The 21,200-nt window shown below is 41.0% G+C and overlaps 2 protein-coding genes across 4 annotated transcripts in view; one reads left to right on the forward strand and one right to left on the reverse strand.

Annotated features, from left to right (window-relative positions):
* On the forward strand, positions 1-17,809 carry plekhg7 (pleckstrin homology domain containing, family G (with RhoGef domain) member 7). Of its 2 annotated transcripts, none has more exons than XM_086073345.1 (17): positions 1-289; positions 777-1,546; positions 3,852-3,874; positions 6,877-6,989; positions 7,378-7,418; positions 7,752-7,856; positions 8,248-8,397; positions 8,574-8,669; positions 9,471-9,569; positions 12,127-12,240; positions 12,434-12,608; positions 14,336-14,451; positions 15,478-15,565; positions 15,662-15,741; positions 16,738-16,891; positions 16,976-17,073; positions 17,192-17,809. In XM_086073345.1, exons 2-17 carry the CDS (start codon positions 914-916, stop codon positions 17,300-17,302), a joined length of 2,196 nt encoding a protein of 731 aa, XP_085929471.1. In that variant the 5' UTR covers positions 1-289; positions 777-913; the 3' UTR covers positions 17,303-17,809. The 2 variants fall into 2 exon arrangements, with proteins under 2 accessions (XP_085929471.1, XP_085929472.1); XM_086073346.1 differs by lacking the exon at positions 1-289 and adding an exon at positions 299-422.
* Positions 17,712-21,200, reverse strand: part of eea1 (early endosome antigen 1) — a 24,055-nt gene continuing 20,566 nt past the window's right edge. For both annotated transcript variants that reach the window (XM_086073343.1, XM_086073344.1), the window contains one exon: positions 17,712-19,797. In XM_086073343.1, the coding sequence (XP_085929469.1) occupies positions 19,675-19,797 (123 nt within the window). In that variant the 3' untranslated portion in view covers positions 17,712-19,674. The remainder of the gene's footprint in view (positions 19,798-21,200) is intronic.

The following is a 21,200-nucleotide window of genomic DNA, read 5'->3' on the forward strand; positions in this document are numbered from 1 at the left end:
CAGCTTGGCTTGTCAAAGTCTCCACGCCCTCGTGTAGTCAACAGTACTTGCTTCAATTGTCAAACATACAGTCGTTTCGTTTGACAGACGGCCACAGACGCACAGAGACCGGGCATTGTTTTATTTATTTAGGCTAGTCGTGAGCATTTTTTTTGGGACCATTTCTGCTTTCCCGCTGCACAAGCCGAACAGGAGGCCCCCCTCCCCTGGTCACGCTTCTCTCCCCCCTCCCACACCCCCTCCGACGGCCGCCACCAAGTTCGCGTCTCGGCGGTTGAGTTCCACGCATGTAAGTACACTTGACTCCATTCCATTTTAATGAGCCCGTGTGCCCGGCGCAGGTGCTCCATTAGCGCCCATTGCATTGACGCGTTACTAAGACGTCGCAGAGTTCCTTTTTTTTTGTATCCAGCCCGATGCAGGTGGCTTGCCTTTTACCTACCAAACAATGTTAATGTTGTGACAGTAGCCGTGAAAGTGACTTGATTTAAAGCTGGGAGGTAGCCTATCATACGCTGGACGTTTCAAACCTAAAAGCGAGCAGCCCTGTCTGTGACTCTTTTTATGTCGCACCATTGTCACATGGAATAAACCTTGTAATCCACTTTGTTGCCTTCAGCTGGGTCGCACGGTTCCTAACACGTGTTTAAAAGTAGCCATGACAAGGAGTCTAACGTGAATGGTCAATGTTACGTGCCGTTATACGTCTTGTTCAGAATAATATGGATAAAAGGCTGTTTTCTATTATTAACTTCTATTATTATTTCACTTCACAGGATCTTGAGGGTTTTTGGCGTGAATTGTGTTGGAATACCGCAGGATCTGACCTTTCATCAGATGAGGCAAATTATCCAGACCCCTAAACCTTACACTTTCTAAAAGCCTGCTGCACTACAATGCATTTGAGGCTAAAATGTCTACAATGAAGCATGCTGTCATGAAAGACAAAGACGAGAACAATGAAAAGAAGTTGGACTGGAGTTACATAGAATGGGTGGCAAATGAAGTCGTTACTCCAGGTGTGGCAGATGCAGAGACACAAACGAACCTGGGGCCTTTCGAGCACAAGGAGTGCCAAACCAGCCATCCGGTGATAATGCACATTGATCTCACACGGACACATTCCAAGCTGAGGCATTCACCTATGCTGGATCATGATGGCATGTTAGCACCTTTCTTCCAGTTCGACCGGCAGGCTCCCGGCCGCATCTCCACATCTCCCACCTTGAGGAGGATGAGGAGCACCAGGCGTCCCGTGTTGGCCTCGCAAGACCCCGCAAGGATGGGGAGCACCCAGGAGGAGCCCTCCACTGCATTCCAGTCATCACCTTTACACAGAGTAAAGTCTCCCCTGGCCACAAGCCCCCTCCTGTCTGCTGGCGAGATCTGTCAAGAGCATCCACCAATTTCACTCTGTGGCCGACAAAGAACCAGATCACATAGATCAAAGACCTTCGACAATGGTATCGCTTCCATGAAGCCACAATGTCGCAGTGCTCATCCTAGTCTTGTGAAAGATTTTGGATTTCCTGATAGTGAAATACAGGTGAGCAGTGGGATTGTTCTATGTTAAAAAAAAAAATAGTTCGGCATCGACCACTTTGGTAGGCTACATATCACTATCTGCTATATGATGCGCCTTTTAAAATTCCAGTCTCTTTTCCTACAGTAGGGGTGTCCAAACTTTTTACTCTGAGGGCCACATACAGATAAATTGAATGATGCAAGGGCCACAGAGAATTTTTTTTTACTTTATCAAGCACAACAAAATCAATCAATCAATCAATTGCATATTAAAAGTAAAAAAAACAAAACAAAAAAAAACAGAGACCTGAACAGCTGTAAGGCTATATAAAGGCTAAATAAAAATAAATAGCAAAATTAGTCAGTCTTGGCAGAGATCTGTCTTTTTTAAGATATTTTACTGAGAAGTGTGCAGTAATTCTTGATCCTTGGGGGATTTTGAGTCAATTATGTCACAGACATGCCATTAAAATCTGGGAATTGGTTTAAATTCTGAGCAAAAAAAAAAAAGAAGTTTTCTTTCAAACTTTTTTCTATTTAGGGAGGCCCGGCTCGATTCCTCCTCCCGCCCGGATCACTATGCTACTCAAGGGACTTGAACCCAGGGCCCTTAAATCTCGGGTCATGTAGTGTCGTTTGGTGTGGATTTTAATCCACAGCCTGGAAATTAAATTGTTACACATTCCTTCCTTGTAGAAGTCCTATCGGGCTCATTCTTCCTTGCCCCCTGTGGTGGTCATCCACAATGCGAGCTTTTGACAGCCAATGAATCAGCAGTTACATGCACTGACAGCTCGGACCGAGCCCGCTGCCCGCTGAGGCCTGGGAAGTGCTCTCCCTGGGCCCCCATTCACGGCAGTCAGCAGTCACCTAATAATGGAGGGGTCAGTGAGCGATGGAAGAAGATAATAGGAGATCTTTTCATCAGCTCCTGCTATTCAGCACGGCACATTCTCAATCGAGTACTGGCATTCTCCGACCGATGTCGTGAGGCTTTTCAATCGGAGCGACCACTTAAAACACTTTCAAACTTGAATGTCTTTGAAAGTGATATAATGGCGCAGTTTGTTAGAAGAGCACTCGGCATTGGCCGCGGAATGCCGAGTGTACTGTAAAGACAAAAGCTATAGCGTGGTGTTTACCTCTGCCAAGGTTGTGTTTTCATTGCCGTTTGTTAGCAGGGCTAGGGCTTGACTGATTCCACAAAACCTGCCACATGCGCCAAGGAAAAAAAAGTGTTGGCGCATATGCAGATACATCTTTCCATGTTGATTATCCCTCCTTACAAGGCTTCGTTACATTTATTAAGTACCTGGAGAATGGCATATTATTTTCAAAGACAAAATTCAGGAATATATATATTGGAGCTGTCAAACGGTAATTTTTTTTAATCGGATTAATCACATTTTAGAATTTTGAATAATCACTTAAATAAAAAGGCTTTTTTATCAAAAAAAAATTCTACGCCAAATTTGAAGTGCACCTGTTATGTGGATGTCTTCAAAAAATGTTGATCCACTGCACATGCTCATCCTCCTCTTTTTCTAATCAGTTAATTACTTGCATAATTATAAATTGAAAAAAAAATGACCCCAACATTTTGACATGAACAAATATTCTAAATGTAATACGCAAACATTTATTAAATGCTTTACTTTAATACAGTAATTATGTTTATTGCTTAAACACAACCTGTGCTACCTTAGCACATCCGCTGTCACGCTAAAGGATTATCTCTGGTCAAAATTAATAGTGCGATTCATCTGCGTTAATTCATGATTAATGCAATAACTTTTTGTGATTAATTAAGGAGTTAACGCTTTAACTTTGACAGCACTAGTATATATACATACCCCCAAATTGTCTTTACAATATGTTGTATGTGCCCCTACTCGTCTAAACGCGGCATTCTGATTCATAATCGCATTTGTGGAATTTGAGTTGAGTAGCAAAATCCAGCCATTTTTATCCATCTCAGGGGGCGGCCATTTTGCCACTTGCTGCCGACTGGAAATTACATCACGGTTGCTTAGGGCTCAGGTAACGACCAATAACGGCTCACCTGTTTTCAGAATCTGAGCCGTGATTGGTCATAAGCAACTGTGATGTCATTTTCAGTCAACAGCAAGTGGCAAAATGGCCGCCCCCCGAGATGGATTAAAACAGGTGGATTTTGCTACTCATTCCAGAAATTTAGAATTATTCCGAATCCTGTGGTTAGACTAGTGGGGGAGCATATAACGTATTATTTAAAAAAAAATGTAACCATTAAAACGTGGTGCACATTTCAATTTGATCTTGACTTGTGTCTGCATCATTTTTTGCAGGAGAAGGAGCATCGCCCAACTAGGTGAGTGTTTTGCATGCCGAGTCAGCATCGTCCACATTTGAATATGAGGCATGTGTAAACATACCCTTCCTCCCTCCGGCCCATCTTGTTCCAGCTTGCCTTTTGTCAACGGGCGCTCGGGACCTCTGGCTGAAGGAAGCCCCGTTGCGCGTTCGTGTCTTTGTTAATGGAGCACAGTTAAGTTTTGAGAGTCCCATGGTCATGTGTGGACTAGACAAACCCTCATTAATGCTGTTTTCTCTTAGTGCCACCCACACCCCTTCTAATGGGCGGCTGGGCTGTTCCCTGGCTGGATAATTAGGCAGCTATTGTCTCTTTAATTACACGCTGGCACTACGCCCCTCGCAGCGGCCGAGCGCTGCAAAGGCATTGGCGGCGCGAGTTTTGTTTTCGTGCATCATTATTTCTCTCACTGAGCGGGGAACAAAGCCGCCATTTTAACAAGCGCCCCGAGTGGGCACAGAGGAGGCTTTCTGAGTGGCCACAAAGCAACAGCATGTCATTGTGAGGATGCTGCGGAATGAAGCGCACGCACACGAGCTGACCTGGTTTGCAGGCAGCGTTCGTGCCCTTCTTCACAATCTCATTAGGCCTGCTGGATCCTGCTCAGGTGCTGCTGCCCACTAACTATTATCTCCTTTAACGCTGACTCGGTGTTACTTTACCTGAAAGGATCCGTTTGCACCAAGTCCAACCAGGGTGAATGCTACTAAATTATCCGAGTGCATTGATTCCCGCCTGCGGGCATGTGTGCTTGTTTGACAGTTGAGCTGGCTCGACTGCAGAAACGTAACCTCGTAGCTCTTTGTGTGCGAACGAGGAAGAGAAAAATGGCCGCTGCTGTTTTGCATGTTATCATAGGCCGAGGCAAACTAGGGATCATGCCGTTCCTCTTTCTTGTACTTCCTCATGGTTTTGTTATGAACACTAACTTGAGTTCAGTAAAGTAACAGCACACGAGGAGCAATGATCTGCTTTCATCACTTCTGTTGCTCTGAACCTTTTGTCAGTGTTAGGAAGGGAAACCACCGAGAGCTGTCAAGGGTCACCGGCCAACTGTCACGACATGTCAGGCGGCTGCGAGTGAACCCCTACTTTCAGAACTAGATAGGTTGAAGGATAGAGCACTTGTTTGTGTCATGGCATTTGCAAAATCCCACGATTGACTGTCGATCAGCATCACCCTGAAGGTATCTTAACTGGGGATATGCCGATTATCGGCCAGGCCGGTTATCGGTATTGGCCTTTAAAAATACAAATCTGACACCCGATAAAATATCAATTGAAGTCTGTGTTAACCACAGGGAATTTAGAATTTCATTTTTTCACTTTATAAGAGATGCTACCAGCCCTCGGAAATCTCTGCTACTGTTATTGTTTGAAACTAAAACAGATATGTGAAAGTTTAACTCATTCACTGCCTTTGACGGTTATAGACGTCAAATATTCATTTTAACAATTTCTATTAGTTTAACATTTTTTTTTCCACTTTTGTTAACAAGAGTATGAAAACCTAGAATTTTTTATTGTACATTTAGAACAGATATAAAATTTGTGATTAATCGTGAGTTAACTTGTGAAGTCATGCAATTAATTACAATTTAAAAAAATTAATCGCCTGACGCTCCTAATTTTTACTAATGTTTTTTTTCTTTTTAATCTCGTCAGGCGATAGTTTTTTAATCGTAATGAATCGCATGACTTCAATTTATATCTGTTCTAAATGTACAATAAAAAAATGATAGGTTTTCATACTCTTGTTAACAAAAGTGAGGAAAAAAAAAAGTTAAACTAATAGAAATAGTTGAAATAAAAATTTTACGTCAATAGCCGTCAATGGCAGTGAGTGAGTTAATTATGACACATGAAAAAAAGTCATTAAAAAGCCCTTTCCCGAGAAAATGCTTCCTAAAATATAGTTTTCCACATTTTATGTTTGACAATTGCATTTGAGTTAAGATTTCAGTTATTTTTGAATTTTGGGAAAACATTTTTTTACTGTTAAACTATAGAAAGCTACGGTATTTACTTGTTTGGAATTTCCTTTAACTTTTAAGACATACTGATGACCCTCTGAACCTTTTGTACGTTTTCAAACAAAAAACATCTATTGTCTAAAATTAACAACAAAAAACCCACGCAATTTTGCATATCTGAAAAGTTGCTCAACAAAGAGTTGGAATTTTGACTACAAACTATCGGTCAGTCGCTAACACTAAAGCAACACATTTTCCAGAGGGGCAATAATACAGTAAAAGGGAAAAAAAAGACTTTGCAACTACAAAAATTGTGTGGAAATGTTTGAAAACAATACTGAACCAACCTGTTAAGCTGAGAAATTGGTTTTACTGTATTGTGTGTGTGTGTGTGTGTGTGTGTGTGTGTGTGTGTGTGTGTGTGTGTGTGTGTGTGTGTGTGTGTGTGTGTGTGTGTGTGTGTGTGTGTGTGTGTGTGTGTGTGTGTGTGTGTGTGTGTGTGTGTGTGTGTGTGTGTGTGAAATGACACGTTTACTCCCAGCACGACTGAGTGACATTTGTTATGATATGCTCGTGTTTGCGCTCTCATTAAAACACTTGAGAGCTTTGCCTTGGGCAAAATGCTACACCTGTTGTTTGTTTGTTTCCCCCCTGCCATAAACATGCCTTGGTAACTAACTGAAAAAGAGACCAAGAGGATCAGAGAAGCGCCACACAATCGTGCCGTGCCTCTTTTGCCATAAATGGGGTGAAACGTTGACAAGCTTGGCTCTGTCGAAAGGCCACAAAAATGCCACTTTGTGTTTATTTCTGCTCCACGTGTGTCGTAAATAGCCAATTTGCCACACAGTGCAGATGTTGTTTCACTGGCATTTCAAGAAGAATGATAAATGGAATTTAGTTATTTCCTCCTGACATACGGGAAGTATTGACTCGATCAAAGCTGTGTTGCTTGTATAAATGTCACGTATATCATTTGGCTACAAGACCACCTCATGTGGGTTTTTTTCTTTCTGTCGACTTCAGGTTGGAGGAAAGGAGGCGGAGCTCTGTAGTGGTCAGTTTACCTGGCTTGGATGTGTCACCTGGAGATCTGTTTGTATCCAATGGAGCAGCTGACATGCTAAACAACTTCTCTGGTATAAAAAATAAATAAAAAAAATCCTCCCATTGTACTGTACTTCTGGCAGAATGCCAAAAATAAAAAAAATAATTCCTCACGACACGTCGGTTCAAATATCTGGCCTTTATCTGCCAGTTATGCTCATCAATCATGCTTCCCTGCTCTTTTGTTCTGGCGTGTACTTTCTGATTACAATTGGGTTTAGCATTTTTACAACAGAGTTGCACGCTTCTAAAAGCTTTCTTTATTTTACTAATGATTTGGAAACCATTTTAAGCTTGATCAGTCCTAACAAAACAAGAAGCTCTCTAACGTAGGCCAACTCATTTGTAACTCATTTCCCTGCGCTTTGTTTTGGTTCAAATTATTTGATACGTTCTCTCTTGTTCCCTTTGCAATTGCAGACACAAAGAAGTCAAAGTGGCCTTTTTCAAGGCGTAGCACAGTAAGTGTTTTTTTTGCTTTTAGCGGCTGTTGCGTTCCTGGTTCTGTTTAATATATTTTGTTTGTGTGTGTTTGTTGAGGTTTCGACATTGTTCTTTGACCCATTTCACAAAGCAGATTAATATGGCTCCTCATCCCTTTTTCCTCTTAGAGTTTGTAATTGGTGGAAATGGTGCCCAATGTAAAAGTGGAGCCAAATTGATTAGCTTGATCACGCAAGACTGGGCTTGAATGCGCACGCTAGCACACACGCGCGACACTTTTGTTGTTGTTGTTGTTGTTGTTGTTGTTGTTGTTGTTGTTGTTGTTAAAGCTATGCCTTTTTAACTTTCAGACTAAAGGGAAGTCCCAAACCAGCACGTTGCTGTCTGATATGGAAGGCCATCTCTCAACAGCACAAATTGAGGACTGGCGGAACTGTGACCTTCAAAAGTATAAGGTGAGAAATGACCTCCGTCAGCAGGGCCGGGCCACGCTATTTGTATTTGTTGTGTAAATATGTCTTCACTGCGCTGCGAGGGATTGTCAATGGATGCAATATTCAAGTTGAAATGCTAACACATGCAGATTTCCAATCCAAACAGAATCTGTGTCCAACGTGCTGCTCTGAAATAACAAGCTGGGCAAGAACCTGATTTTCTCGGCGCTAACCGGCCTCCGACATTTAAATATCACATTGACACACACTGCACATGTTGACGGTGGGAAGAACGTCACACAATGGGATACATGTACACAACTAAATGATAGCATAGCTTTCTCGCCGTTCTCTTACTTTCCCTTTGATCCTGAAAGACATTTGTAAAAACCTTCCGCTCGCTTTTGTGCAGGACTACTCGGCAGCAGAGTTCCTGCAGGACCAGTCTTCCCAGTGGAGTGCCACCTCTGACCCGCTGGCCTCTAAAAGACAAGAGGCCATCTGGGAGCTCTTCACCAGCGAGTGTGTTTACTTCCTGGATCAGCTCATGGTCCTCAAAGAGGTGATTTTGTCTGCACAATGCCCACCGAATGCACACAGAAACACAAACACGGCAAACCCAAACAAAAAACCCACACCTGCTGCTTTGTTCTTTACATTTCTTTACATTTCTCTCTGTGCTTTCGGATTACAAACAAGAGTCTAAGCCGATTGTCTGCCTCCTTTTGTTGCATTCAGGTGTTTTTGGCTACGCTCACAAACCTTCAGATGAGAAACTGCCTGGCCGATATCGACGCCTGGAGGCTCTTTGCAAACCTCGGCGAGCTTTGCTTGGTGAGCTTTAACACGAGCACAGCGGCAGGACCTGATAACTTTACACGTTATCGCATCAATAAATCATCACAAACGTCACATTATCATCGTTTGGCTTTTGTTCCGGCAACTACGCTAAAATACTTAACTCATTCACTGCCATTGACATAAACGTCAAAAATTAATTTGAACTATTTCTATTAGTTTAACATTTTTTTCTACTTTTGTTGAAAATCTAGATTTTTTTTTTATTGTACATTTAGTTTTGTACATAAAATTTGTGATTAATCGCGAGTTAACTAGTGAAGTCATGCAATTAAGATTAAAAACTTTAATCGCCTGACGCCCCGAATTTTCAATAATATTTTCTTTCTTTTTTTATTCATTCACTGCCGTTGACGTCTATAAACGTCAAAAATTCATTTGAACTATTTCTATTAGTTTAACATTTTTTTCTCACTTTTGTTAACAAGAGTATGAAAACCTAGATTTTTTTAATTGTACATTTAGAACATATAGAATTTGTGATTAATCGTGAGTTCACTAGTGAAGTCATGTGATTGATTACAATTAAAAAAAAATAATCGCCTCTTGCCCCTTATTTTAAATCATCTTTTTTTTTTTTATGAATTTATGGCAGGGAATGAGTTAATAATAAAATAAAGAAGGGTTTGGTGAATGTGCATAGGAAACTGGGTTCTGCACCTCCATCAAGGTTCAGAACCACTGGTCTAGAGAAGTATGACTGACTTTCTTAAAACTACTGGGTAGACAGTAGCCATTGTGCATTAGTCATTGGACACGCGACGTCTTTGATTGCAGGTGAGCTTTGGTTTTCTTAACAACCTGCTGCGAGTCATCAAGGACTCGTTGGACCTCGCCGATAGTAACCAAGGACCTCTGCTGGAGCTGTTGATCAAAGTAAGACATCACTCATTTATTTCTAGATCTCTCTCACACATTAGCAAAATATTTCAACAATCCAGGAAAGATTTTTGTTGTTGTTGTTGTTGGTCCAAATAATTCCGATTTCCATAGGCTGGCAGTAGACCTTGACAAATCAAATGCCCCCAGTGAGTCAGGCATCAAAGAAAGGCTGTGCCGGGTGACTCATGACTTCTCACGGGCCTCTCCCTAAACCATTTGATGTCATTCAAATGATTCAATACATCAGCCCACATGCGTTCCTTTCCTTTGGGTGACTTGACATTGTGTGCCAGGCGCTGCGGACGGAAAACAATGCCACAGCGTTCGAGTACTTGCCAGCTTTGCGTGCTAAACACTCAACCAAAAAACATGACATGACACATCAAGCTGCTGGTGGGAAGAAAGCGTCAATACGACACAGTACACCGACATTACACAACAAGAGTTTTCTTGAAGTACGATAGAAAAAGTATTAATGTATGGATGTATTATCGTAGAGGGCTGCCCGCGTCGTTTACCTGCTGATAATATCCGTCATCGCTTGCGGATCAGAGTTCATACTGATAAGTAGTCGTTTGTCAATGATGTTGGTAAAATGCAAACTAAATTATTAAAGGGATACTTGACTCATCGAGCCATTTTCAACAGTAAGACGATAATATTTTGTCTATAATCTTTAAAAAGTAATTTCCCCACTTGTTGTCGACTGAAGATGACATCACATGGCGGCCGTGGCTCAGGGTGCAGACCATAAGTGTCAAACTCCGGTCCTGGAGGGCCGCACTCCTGCAGGTTTTGGATGTTGCCGTTCTCCAACACAGCTGATATATGATCAGCTTATCAGCAAGCTCTGCATAAGCCTGATAACGATACTGCTGATTGGAATCAGCTTGTGTTGGAAGAGGGAAACCTCCAAAACCTGCAGGACTGCAGCCCTCGAGGACCGCAGTTTGACACATATGGTGGAGACGGTCGTTCAGTAATCAAAAAGGTCGGCTGTTCGAACCCCGCTCTCCCTAAGTCATGTGTCGTCGTGTCCTTGGGCAAGGCACTTCACGCACATTGCCTCCAATGCTACTCACACCGGTGTATGGAAGATGCGATTGCGTGGTAGTGGTCGGAGGGGCCGTAGGCACACACTGGCAGCCACGCTTCCGTTAGCCTGCCCCAGGTAGCTTACCGAATGTCTGAGCGCATGAATAATGCAACCATTGTGAAGCATCTTTGAGTGTCCAAAAAAGCGCTATATAAATCGAATGCATTATTATCATTATTATTGTTATCACCTGTGCTGAGGAAGTAGAACGACAGCACAGGTGATGCCATCTTCAGTTGGCAGCAAGTGGCAAAATAAGTTTTTAAAGGTATTGATTGCTCATAAAAATTAAGAAGTTATCACATTAATTATAGGCAAAATATTATATTCTTACTGCTGAAAATGGCTCAATGAGTCAAGTATCCCTTTAATGCTCTGGACAAATGTTAATTGTTTAATGTTAATCTTTTGGTCGGAAATGAAACGAAGTGGCTAAATCTGAATTATTATTATTATAATAAAATACTCTTTAGAAGTTATGTGAGCTTTCTGAAGACATTTAAAATATATATTTTTCATATCTCTCTTTAGACAACCTTGTCGGAACCTCAAATGCAATTGTCAAACATAAAATATATAAAATATATATTTTAGGAAACTATATTTTAGGAAGCATTTTCTCGGGAAAGGGCTTTTTAATGATTTTCGTTCATGTATCATAATTAACTCATTCACTGCCATTGACGGCTATAGATGTCAAAAATTCATTTGAACTATTTCTAGTAGTTTCACATTTTTCCACTTTTGTTAACAAGAGTATGAAAACTTATAAAAAATATATTGTACATTTAGAACAGATTTGTGAAAATATAAAATTCATGATTAATCTTGAGTTAACTAGTGAAGTCCTTTGATTAATTACAAATAAAACATTTAATTGTCTGACGCACCAAATTTTTAATAATCTTTTATTTTATTTTTTTAATTATGGGCATCAGGCGGTCAATTTTTTAAAATTGTAATTAATCACATGACTTCACTAGTTAACTCAAGATTAATCATGAATTTTATATCTGTTCTAAATGTACAATACATTTTTTTCTAGGTTTTCATACTCTTGTTAACAAAAGTGGAAACAAATGTGAAACTAATAGAAATAGTTCAAATTAATTTTTGACGTCTGCAGACGTCAAAGGCAGTGAATGAGTAAATTCTTAACCCCTTGGCCATGGTTGCTTCGTAAAATAATGTGAATACAGTTTTTGGGGTTACGACACTTTTAAAGGTACAGTGTCCTTTTTAGCCAGGCCAATTTTGTTTCTCAACCCAAAAATTGAAATAATTCAGTTGTACTGCAATCGTGTTAATTTTCAGTACATTTCGTTTGTCAGTGACCTCGGCGTGCTTTTCTTTCATTTTCACGCGTCTGTGGTCGTATGCAGCCAATCAGCGCTGCTTTTACGATGCGTTTATCTGCTGCGCACGATCTGATGCGGCGTTGCTATCTGTTGGCAGACTTTCCGGGAGAGCATATGCCACTGCTTGCAGAAGTACTGCCTCAACTACTCCACAGCTTTGCTTTATCTGGACACCCTCAAGCCCAGAGAGGACTTTGGGTCTTACGTCAAGGTACAGCAGGGCACTTGCGCTCTGCGTGTGCGTCAACAAATTCCCCCTGGGATCAATAAAAGATTCTAAATCTGTCAGCACCGACAAACATCCTGCTCATGTCCTCATTTTATTTATATTTGTTCTCATTTTTTGTCACTCATCACCTCTTGAATGTATTTTTTTTTTCTCGCTCTGTGTTTTTGTGACCCAGTGGTGCGAGAGCAACAAGCAGTGCCGCAGGTTGCAACTGCGCGACCTGCTGGTGGCGCCGTTGCAGAGGTTAACCCGCTACCCGCTGCTCCTACGGAACATCGCCAAGAGGTTCCACACGGAGGAGGAGAGCAGAGACGTGCAGGCGGTCGCCGAGCAAGTGGACGTGTCGATATGTGAGAACGTCCTGCGCTCATAACAAAAGACAAATTGCTTCCTCATTCAGGGGTTTGCACATTATTGCTACAAAGTGTTTGCCGATGATGAGGCGAACGCTGAGTTTTTCTGGCAGCAGGTTTGCATTGTTAGAATGGGGGATCGGTCAGCTGTCAGATAATGATGAGTGCATTATCTTGTTTAGCGCTGTTGAACCGTCAACCCAGATAGCATGTAGCATTAGCTCAAGTCATGAGACAACCACTGGTCACCAGATTGCTTAGAATTAGTTCCTGGTGAAAATGTATTGCATAATTGATTTTCTGCAAAGTTGTAGTTGATCGTGACTCGTTTGGTGCAACCCTGATAACAGTTTTGTGTTGAGCCGCACACCTGAGAGGCGGACTTGCATATTTCCCGTAACCCTTAAAGGAGGGGCAGAGTTGCTCGGGTGCGGTGACAAGGAGTGCCCCATAGGTAGGCGGGGTATTTCTTTTTATAATCTTAGTTGGCTCTAATGTATCAGCATGTTGTCACACCTGTCGTGTTTGACGAGCAACCATCCCAAGATGACCTGCTGGGACGCGATGACTTTTTGAAATGCAAATGTTTATTTAAAGATTTCATTTATTCAAAAAGTATTCCTGTGCAAAATGTTCAGACAACAATAATGTAAATTGATTCTTAATCAGTTTTGACATAAACTTAAACTTAAAAATCATAGTTTGTGCTTAATTGCCACAATTAAGTAGTTGGTAGCTTTTGTAAACATGTCTTGCAAACTACGCATCCAGCATTCTGCCACTTGTGCAATTTACAACTCACAATAACATCTGGATGTAACAGATCATAAGAACAATAGCTTTTAATAATCCAGAAGACAAAGTTTGATTTCACAATTTTAGCACATTTTCAGATCCGATTTTCCAAATGACAATGGATCAAATTTGATTTATTAACCCAGCCTTAGAACTACTACTTCCACCAAGGGGGCAGTATAATGCATACATTATGAATATACACCGTATGTAGTGTTGATGATAAAACTGACTGTCGCAATTGAGTTAGTTTTTTTTGGTGGCGCGTAATAGTTTTTATATGCTGTGTTTCTGCACCATTGGATTTCAAATATCAGACATTTAAAGTTAGCTGTATTTTCACACTTTGTTGTGAAGTTCACTGCCGAGTGGCGCCATCTAGTGGTGGAGTACTTCAAGCTAACATGCATGTCAAATTCTTGCACGCAAGACAAAGCAAAATATCAGCAGGTTGGCTGCGCTCATGATTTAAATTTGTAAGATGGCGCACTCTTAAGTCAAAGTAACACTCGGATGCTGGTTGCTTTCTAATTTATATACATACATATCTTTCTATTGAAAGTCAAAATAATTCTCAAAACTCATTCTTAGCATTCTTGTCTCACAAAAAAAAAGAGAAAAAAAAGAATGTAACCGATGTTAAGTGTTAACACTTGAACGTTAAAGCTCTGCAAAAAAGTGAAAGAAGTCCATTTTGTTACCAAGTGAAAATCTTGAGAAGAAGCAAGGACATAAACATGACAAGTCAATTCTACATGACAAAACTAGAGAATGCTTCCCAAAGGAAAAAGGCCCCCGTGGATGGATGAGTATCTTTGCAGCAGCTCAGATAACCTTTGTGGGAACCCGTCGGCTCATCTGTAATTGAAACCCGATTAATTGTAGTAGAAAGTCATGATTGTGAATAGTAACATTGTCTTTCCCCCAAGGTGACCTGGAGGGAAAGGTGAAATGGTTGGACAACTACCAGAAGGTCAAACAGCTTGGAGACGCGTTGGTGTGGCTGCCTGTGTGGGAGCGGGACAAGCGGGCCTTCGTCCCTGAGGTCGGTGATGCCAAAAAACTTCACATATGATTGACTTAGTTGTGGAAAAGTGTAGTCAGATACTAGAGATAGACCGACATGCTTTTTTCCAAGACTGATAATTGGTAGTCAGGGAGGCCGATAACTGATATTTGAAGCCGATATACATTTGCAGAAAAAAGAAAAAAAAGTTGGTGCCAATTTTTTTAAATAATAAAGTAATAATAACAACTCCAGCACTCTCCTCCAAGATGCATGCCTCCAAGAACATGTTTATTGAACAGCTTTTGTGATTTGCAACATGTTAAAGGTTTTTTGTTTGCCATCAGCTTTTGCATCAACTAAAATGTGGCTTCCGCACTCTAACTCCCAAATAGCCGCTAATTCGCGGGCTAACCACTCACCCACACGCTTATCCCGGGATAACTCCCAAATAGCCGCTAAAAAACGGCTATTAGGTTAGCCTGCGAGCTAACCTAATAGCGGTTAATTCGCGAGCTGCTAATTCGCGAGCTATCGGTTAGCTCGTGGGGCTAACCTCCACCCGCACGCTAACTCATAAATAGCCGCTAATTTGCAAGCTAACCGTTAGCTTGCGGGCTAATAGCCGCTAATTGCTGCTTATTGGCTGTTACTGCACGGGCAACCAATCAGATGGTGCTGTGGGCGGGCCATGCTGCAGGGAGTCAACAGCCGCTGACTCGGAGCAGACAGAGGAGAAATATAATACGTTTTTAATATATCGGCCTTCAAAACAAAAAAAGAGGTTGATGTCGCTATTCATAAAATTATCGGCCGGGCCAGATACCACTTTTATCAAAGCAGTAAGAGTACTCAGCAATCGCAATAACATCATGTTTCCAAACGGCAGTGACCTTGTTGCACTTCAAATACAAATAAGATGATCCAATCTTGTTCTTATCAGGCCGTGACACATCAGATGTCACTTTTCATTTCTCTTTTACTTTCTACAACGAGCTCAGATGCGATCTTGTCACAAAATGTCAACCTCTAGCTGATATCTTGCTTTTTCTCGTGTATCTTCAGACCGTGAAACATCTGCTGAAGGCCGTGACGCTGGAGAATCTCATTTCTCACAGAAGTCTGCTGCACGAAGGCAAACTGGTGCTCACAGGTCCGCCCGTCCGCTTCTCATGCACGTTGTTTGGCCGAGCGTTTGAAAGACACTCACGCCGTCTTCCTTTGACTCTTTTTTTTTTTTTTTTCCCAGAGAACGCCAAGCTCATCGACGTTTACCTCTTCCTCTTTGACGAATTCCTGCTCATCACCAAGATGAAGAGAAACAAGAAGGTGTGTAAACACACAGGTGTCACGTTCGCTATAATAAAAAAGCGTCAAGCAATTTTCATTGGGAACACTTCTTCTTTCACTTGTGAACTGCTATTGTAGTCGCGTTGTTGACATCCTTTCGGACAAAGTTTACAATAATAAAAGTAACGCTAACAACAATATGCATATGCAGTAAATATGGATTAAAAACATGATTACAAATAATAGTTAAAATAAAACATATCATAAGCAAAAAGTAATATAATTAAAATAATAATTAAATAATTAAAAGAAAATAAATGACAAACTAGCAAAAATAATTAAGACTAAAATTGAAAAAAAAAAATATTTTACCAAATAAAAAAAAAACAAATGCTTTAAAAACTAACAAACATTAATTGAAACTACATCCTGTGTTTCTAACAGTAACTATACTTAAAGCTAAAATGTCCTTCGTTCTAGTCTTTATCAATTATCAAATATGAACTTTTTTCAGGTTTATTTTCAGTGTTCAATATTTATTTTTGGTTTTGCTGTAGGTCCTACAGAAGGTCCCCCCCAAAAATGTTATACTGGCACTAAACAACGTACAGTCATTTCTGGACTAAAAGCTGCTACTTTTTTTTACTTGCATTCGACCCTGCGGCTAATACAAAGGTGCGGCTTATCCATCAGAACACAAGGGGGTGCAAGAGCATTAAACAGAGCAAAACAAACCAAGTGAGCCCAAATACAGGAGAGACAGGACAAGAGCGAGACAATTTGCGCACTCATTATGGAAAAGCAGGTAGTGGGAACCCGGTGCGATAACATTAAAACACTTGCGGCTTACAGTCAGGTGCGGCTTATAGTCCAGAAATGACTATTTAAAAACAATAGTAATACTCAAACTAATAAACCAGTTTTATGCCTTTTTAAAAACAAAACAAAATAAAAAATGATAATGAAGAAGCCCAGACTATTTGAACCCCGTTGCGAACACAACTGTACATGTTTCTTGTGTGTGCGTGCGTGCAGAGGTCCCTGGGACCGGAAGCCAACTCCCTGCGCTTGTCGCAGAACCTGGAGCTGGACCAGCTGCTGAAGGAAGGCTGCACCTTCACGGTTCTCGACCAGCCCGTCTCTCTGGACCGACTCCAGCTCAGGAACATTGATCAGCTCAATGCCTCAAGTAAGAACAATTGCCGATTTGCATCAGGGCTCATTGTGACGTTTACATCATTTAATAGAAATCTTTGTTTTGGTTTTTTTTAAGCATCAGGACTGCCTCATTCTTTTATAATTACACACCAGAACCGCTACCAGCAGTGCATCGGCGCGTTCGTCCTGCAGGCTGCGTCAGAGGCTTCCAAGGTGAAGGCTGTCACATCGTAGAATGTTTTATAACACGGGACGGTCGCCAATAATAAAGCTTCATTCTATGTTTTTGTGACTTGGCATGACATTCATCATCATACTGAATGTTTTCCAGAGAGCGTGGCTGTCGAAAATCGAGGAGGCCGTGTCGGCCATGCTGAAGCTGGACTCTCAGCAGGCGCGAGTGAAGAACGCCTCGTTATGGTTGGAGTCGTCCCAGATCTGAAACCACGCGCGTGCGCTTCACCGACCACCGCGTGTCTTCTACAGCTCCGCTAGCGCTAGCATATCCGGTACTGTACAGTCCACCGCTACAGTAGTGCACCATTAAAGCTTTGCTCATGTAGTACAACGAGGAACATTACACTGGCTGTTGATGTGAATTTTGATCATTTTATTCCGATTTATGATGATGCTGACAGATGTTTGGTTGGTCTGGTGTGGATGAGTGGGAATGCGTCTCACTCTACCTCTTTGTCTCGTGTACAATGCAAGTTGGTTGTGCAACCACATCGTCTCAGGTTCATTTTTACTTCCCATATCTAAACGCATTTCTTTCCCAATTGAGTCATGCAGGTTATGTCATATTAATGGCGGGAGAAGTTTTAAGAAGAACTTGCATTTCGACAAGGGTGTGTAATTTGTACATTGTAGTTTATTGTACATACATAGTTATATATGAATATTTCCAGAATTCCTTTGTCAAAATAAACATTTGGTTTTGTCATAAGCACACAGAGTATGTTTTTAACACAAAAATCAAGTCGGGTTGTGGCGAGCGAGGATTATGCTGCAAATTGGAAACTTTCCAACTTTTACAATCCTGACGTGCCAAGAATTCATTTTCAGCCTGTGCCATTTTCTCTTCCTCCCACATTGCCATTCCTTGTGACGTTCCATACGCAAAAAAAAGTCAACGAGTGCGGAAAGGTGATGTAATGATAAATGTTTTATTTATTAGAAAATGGAACCGATTCATGTGAGTGCAGAGTACAACTTCTCTTTCTTGTCTATTCGATACGTCATGTTGGCCCACCTTGACAGAGGTCACGGTGCACAAAGGCACACACCTTCACTCTCAACCACCAGATAAAACCATTCATACCATCATCAGATATCGTTACGCCGATTAGCATGCTTGACAGCAGACGGAACAAAAAAGAAAGCCACAGTTCAGTGTCTAATCTACAAGTGTGTGGTCAGAAAAAAAAAATTGCACTCACACATTTTACATTTCCTTTCTCTTGTCAAAAGTATTATATAAAGATAATTATGTCAGCCTTTGTAATAAGCATTCCAGGGACAGAAATTTGTAATCTTGTAATACATGAAAAAAAGGAGCTATGAATAGGATTATGTACTGTGTGGTCTTTCTGCAGACTATTATGACACATGACTTGAAGGTTGGAATAGCGCTCCCACTCACCTACCAATCTGAGGTAGATGTAAAATAACACAAAAAGAGTATTTGTGAAGCTGAGATGGACACAAGTTGGAGCATGAAGCCAAAAATGTCAAATGTTTGTACAGCCTGCCTCAGTGCTAAAACAACTAATGACTGACAACTGTGGTCATTAATTAAACAAGGATTTCAATTCTTACAAGCATCGGAGACAAAAACGGGCGATAATAAGTGCAGGTCGTGCTGTGTGCATCCTGACATAAGACAAGCAGGCTCACACAGGTCCGGCAGTAGTTCAAAACAAACAAAAACCGCACACACACACACACACACACACAAACATGCACGCACATTTAATGACTGCATTACCATTTTGAAAAAAAATAAACAAGCACCACCTCAGAAAAGATAACACGCAAAAACAGAAATGTGGCACATGACAAGAATGTCACACGCAGCGTGCAGTGCTGCGTTAAAAACGGAACATGATCATGTGAGTGTACTGAAATATGAAATTGGTGTTTTCCTCTCCTCACATTCTTTGGTCATGATATACAACAATGTCAACAAATACACACACAGGCTGCCACACAAAGGCAACATGCAGTAACTGATCTGATATCAGAGCTTAAAAAAAAAAAAAAAAAAGCAAAAATCAACCGAGTCATGGGATGGTGAGCGTTTTGTCCCAAATGTGGCATTTTACCTTTCATAGATCTAAACACACCAATCTCATCAAAAGCATAATGCTAGACTGATGGAGGCATTATGAATAAATAAAAAATATATATGCCATTTTGTTCTTTCATTTTTTAAGACAAAATAGTTACTTGCATATACATTTGCGCGGCAGCTGTGCTTTTCAACATCACTATTACAGACGGACTTGCCCGGTGACACCTTCAACGTCTCTACCACTTTTGACGCCACGTTCACAGAAGCAAAACACTGCAGATAAAGAGAACTTAAAGTCATGGGAGGCGTTTACTTGCTTCTGTCGCCACCTGGTGGCCGTTCACAGAATGAGCAAAGGCACAAAAACATATACACACAATTCCAATTGCTCCCACGTCATCACGTAACCCTGACACTCGCCGGTTAAAGGACCCCCGCATCTTCACAACACTGGGTATGTCCTTTTTAGTGCACATCTTACATGAAAACTTGAGTTTTTTTTCCCCCCCGTGAGAGTTAACTCAGCCTTGGAGCTCCTCGAAGCACGTCTCGCACACCCGCACGGGTTTTTTGGAGGACGGCGTCAGGGCGTTCCTTGACGAACACTCGGCGCAGAAGATGTTCCCGCAGTGTCTGCAGTGGTGCTGCGGGAACAAGACAATCACACACACACACACACACACACACACACACAATCAGGTGGGAAATCAAACAGTAATTTGCAACTAGTAATTAGGTATATGAGAATCGAAAACATTGGATACATCGGTCAGTATGACGCAGTACGCTGCAAAACGAAACGATAAGCATTGTTAACTAACAAAATAAACTAAAACTAGTACATCATACTTTTATAAAACTCAAAAAAAGTAACTATAATTATATCAAAAATGTCCTTTGTCAAATAATAACATACAAGAGATTTTTGGGTTCATTTTTTATGCATTTAAAAAAAAAATTGTATTGCTGTGCGTCAGCACAGGTACTTATTTTACTTGATTATACAATACTTGTTGCCCTCCTTTTTTTATCTTGCAATTGACAAATACTATATATATATATATATATATATAAATAAAATAAAAATAAATACTCAAAAGAAGCATTTTAAAATAAATACAAACTAACAAACCTGCTCTAAAAATAAAAAACAGTCAAAATGAATTAAAAAGTAACTATAACGAAAAATCTAAAACTTCAGTCCAGTACAAGTTTAAGTCCTTTTTTGAGTACTTGCCAGGTGCTGATACTTGATGACGCCTTAAGTCTTGAATTTGTGTTGAAAATGCATTTTATTGTAATGATCTATTTTTCAAAAACGTTTCTTGAACATGGCATACATTTCACACATAGCAAGAACTCGGAACAGCTAACAAGAGTGGCTAGCAAGAACGGGCTGGACTGGCTAACAAAAGCGGCTAGCGGTAGAAGCTAGCAACAGCTAGCGAGAGCAAAATAGAAGGAGACAAGCGACGGACGTCCGAATCGCGGGACTCAGCGACGACCACCTGCAGGCTCCACCTGTGGAAGGCAAGCGGTGGTCGACCCATTGGGTCCGACACTAGCTGCAAGCACCACCGGAGGCTAACAACGTTCGCAAAATTATTGTAGCAGAAAGACGGCGACCTCATGAAAGGTGTGTCACAACCTATGTAAATAATGAGTGATTAGTAGACTTACGATTATATATATTTTAAAAAAGTATGTTGATGTGATCTAACCTTTTTTTTTTTGCATTATTATTCAAATTAAGTGTTTTTTAACTGAATAAATTATTAGTTCACCACTAGCAAAATCCACATCTCAGGCGGCGGCCATTTGCCACTTAGTGAAAATCACATCCCAGTTGCTCAGGGCTCCGGTAATGACCAATCACAGCTCATCTTACAAACATCATGTGACCAATCTCAGAAAACAGCTGAGCCACGATTGATTGTTTACCTGAGCAACTGTGATGTCATTTTCAGTCAACAGCAAGTGACAAAATGGCCGCCCCTTAGATGGCTAAAAACGGGTGGATTTTGCTGCTTCGTTTATCTTCTACAAA

Source organism: Leptonotus elevatus, chromosome 4, assembly GCF_054856555.1.
Source record: "Leptonotus elevatus isolate MCC_2025b chromosome 4, RoL_Lele_1.0, whole genome shotgun sequence".
Classification (NCBI taxonomy): Eukaryota; Metazoa; Chordata; class Actinopteri; order Syngnathiformes; family Syngnathidae; genus Leptonotus; species Leptonotus elevatus.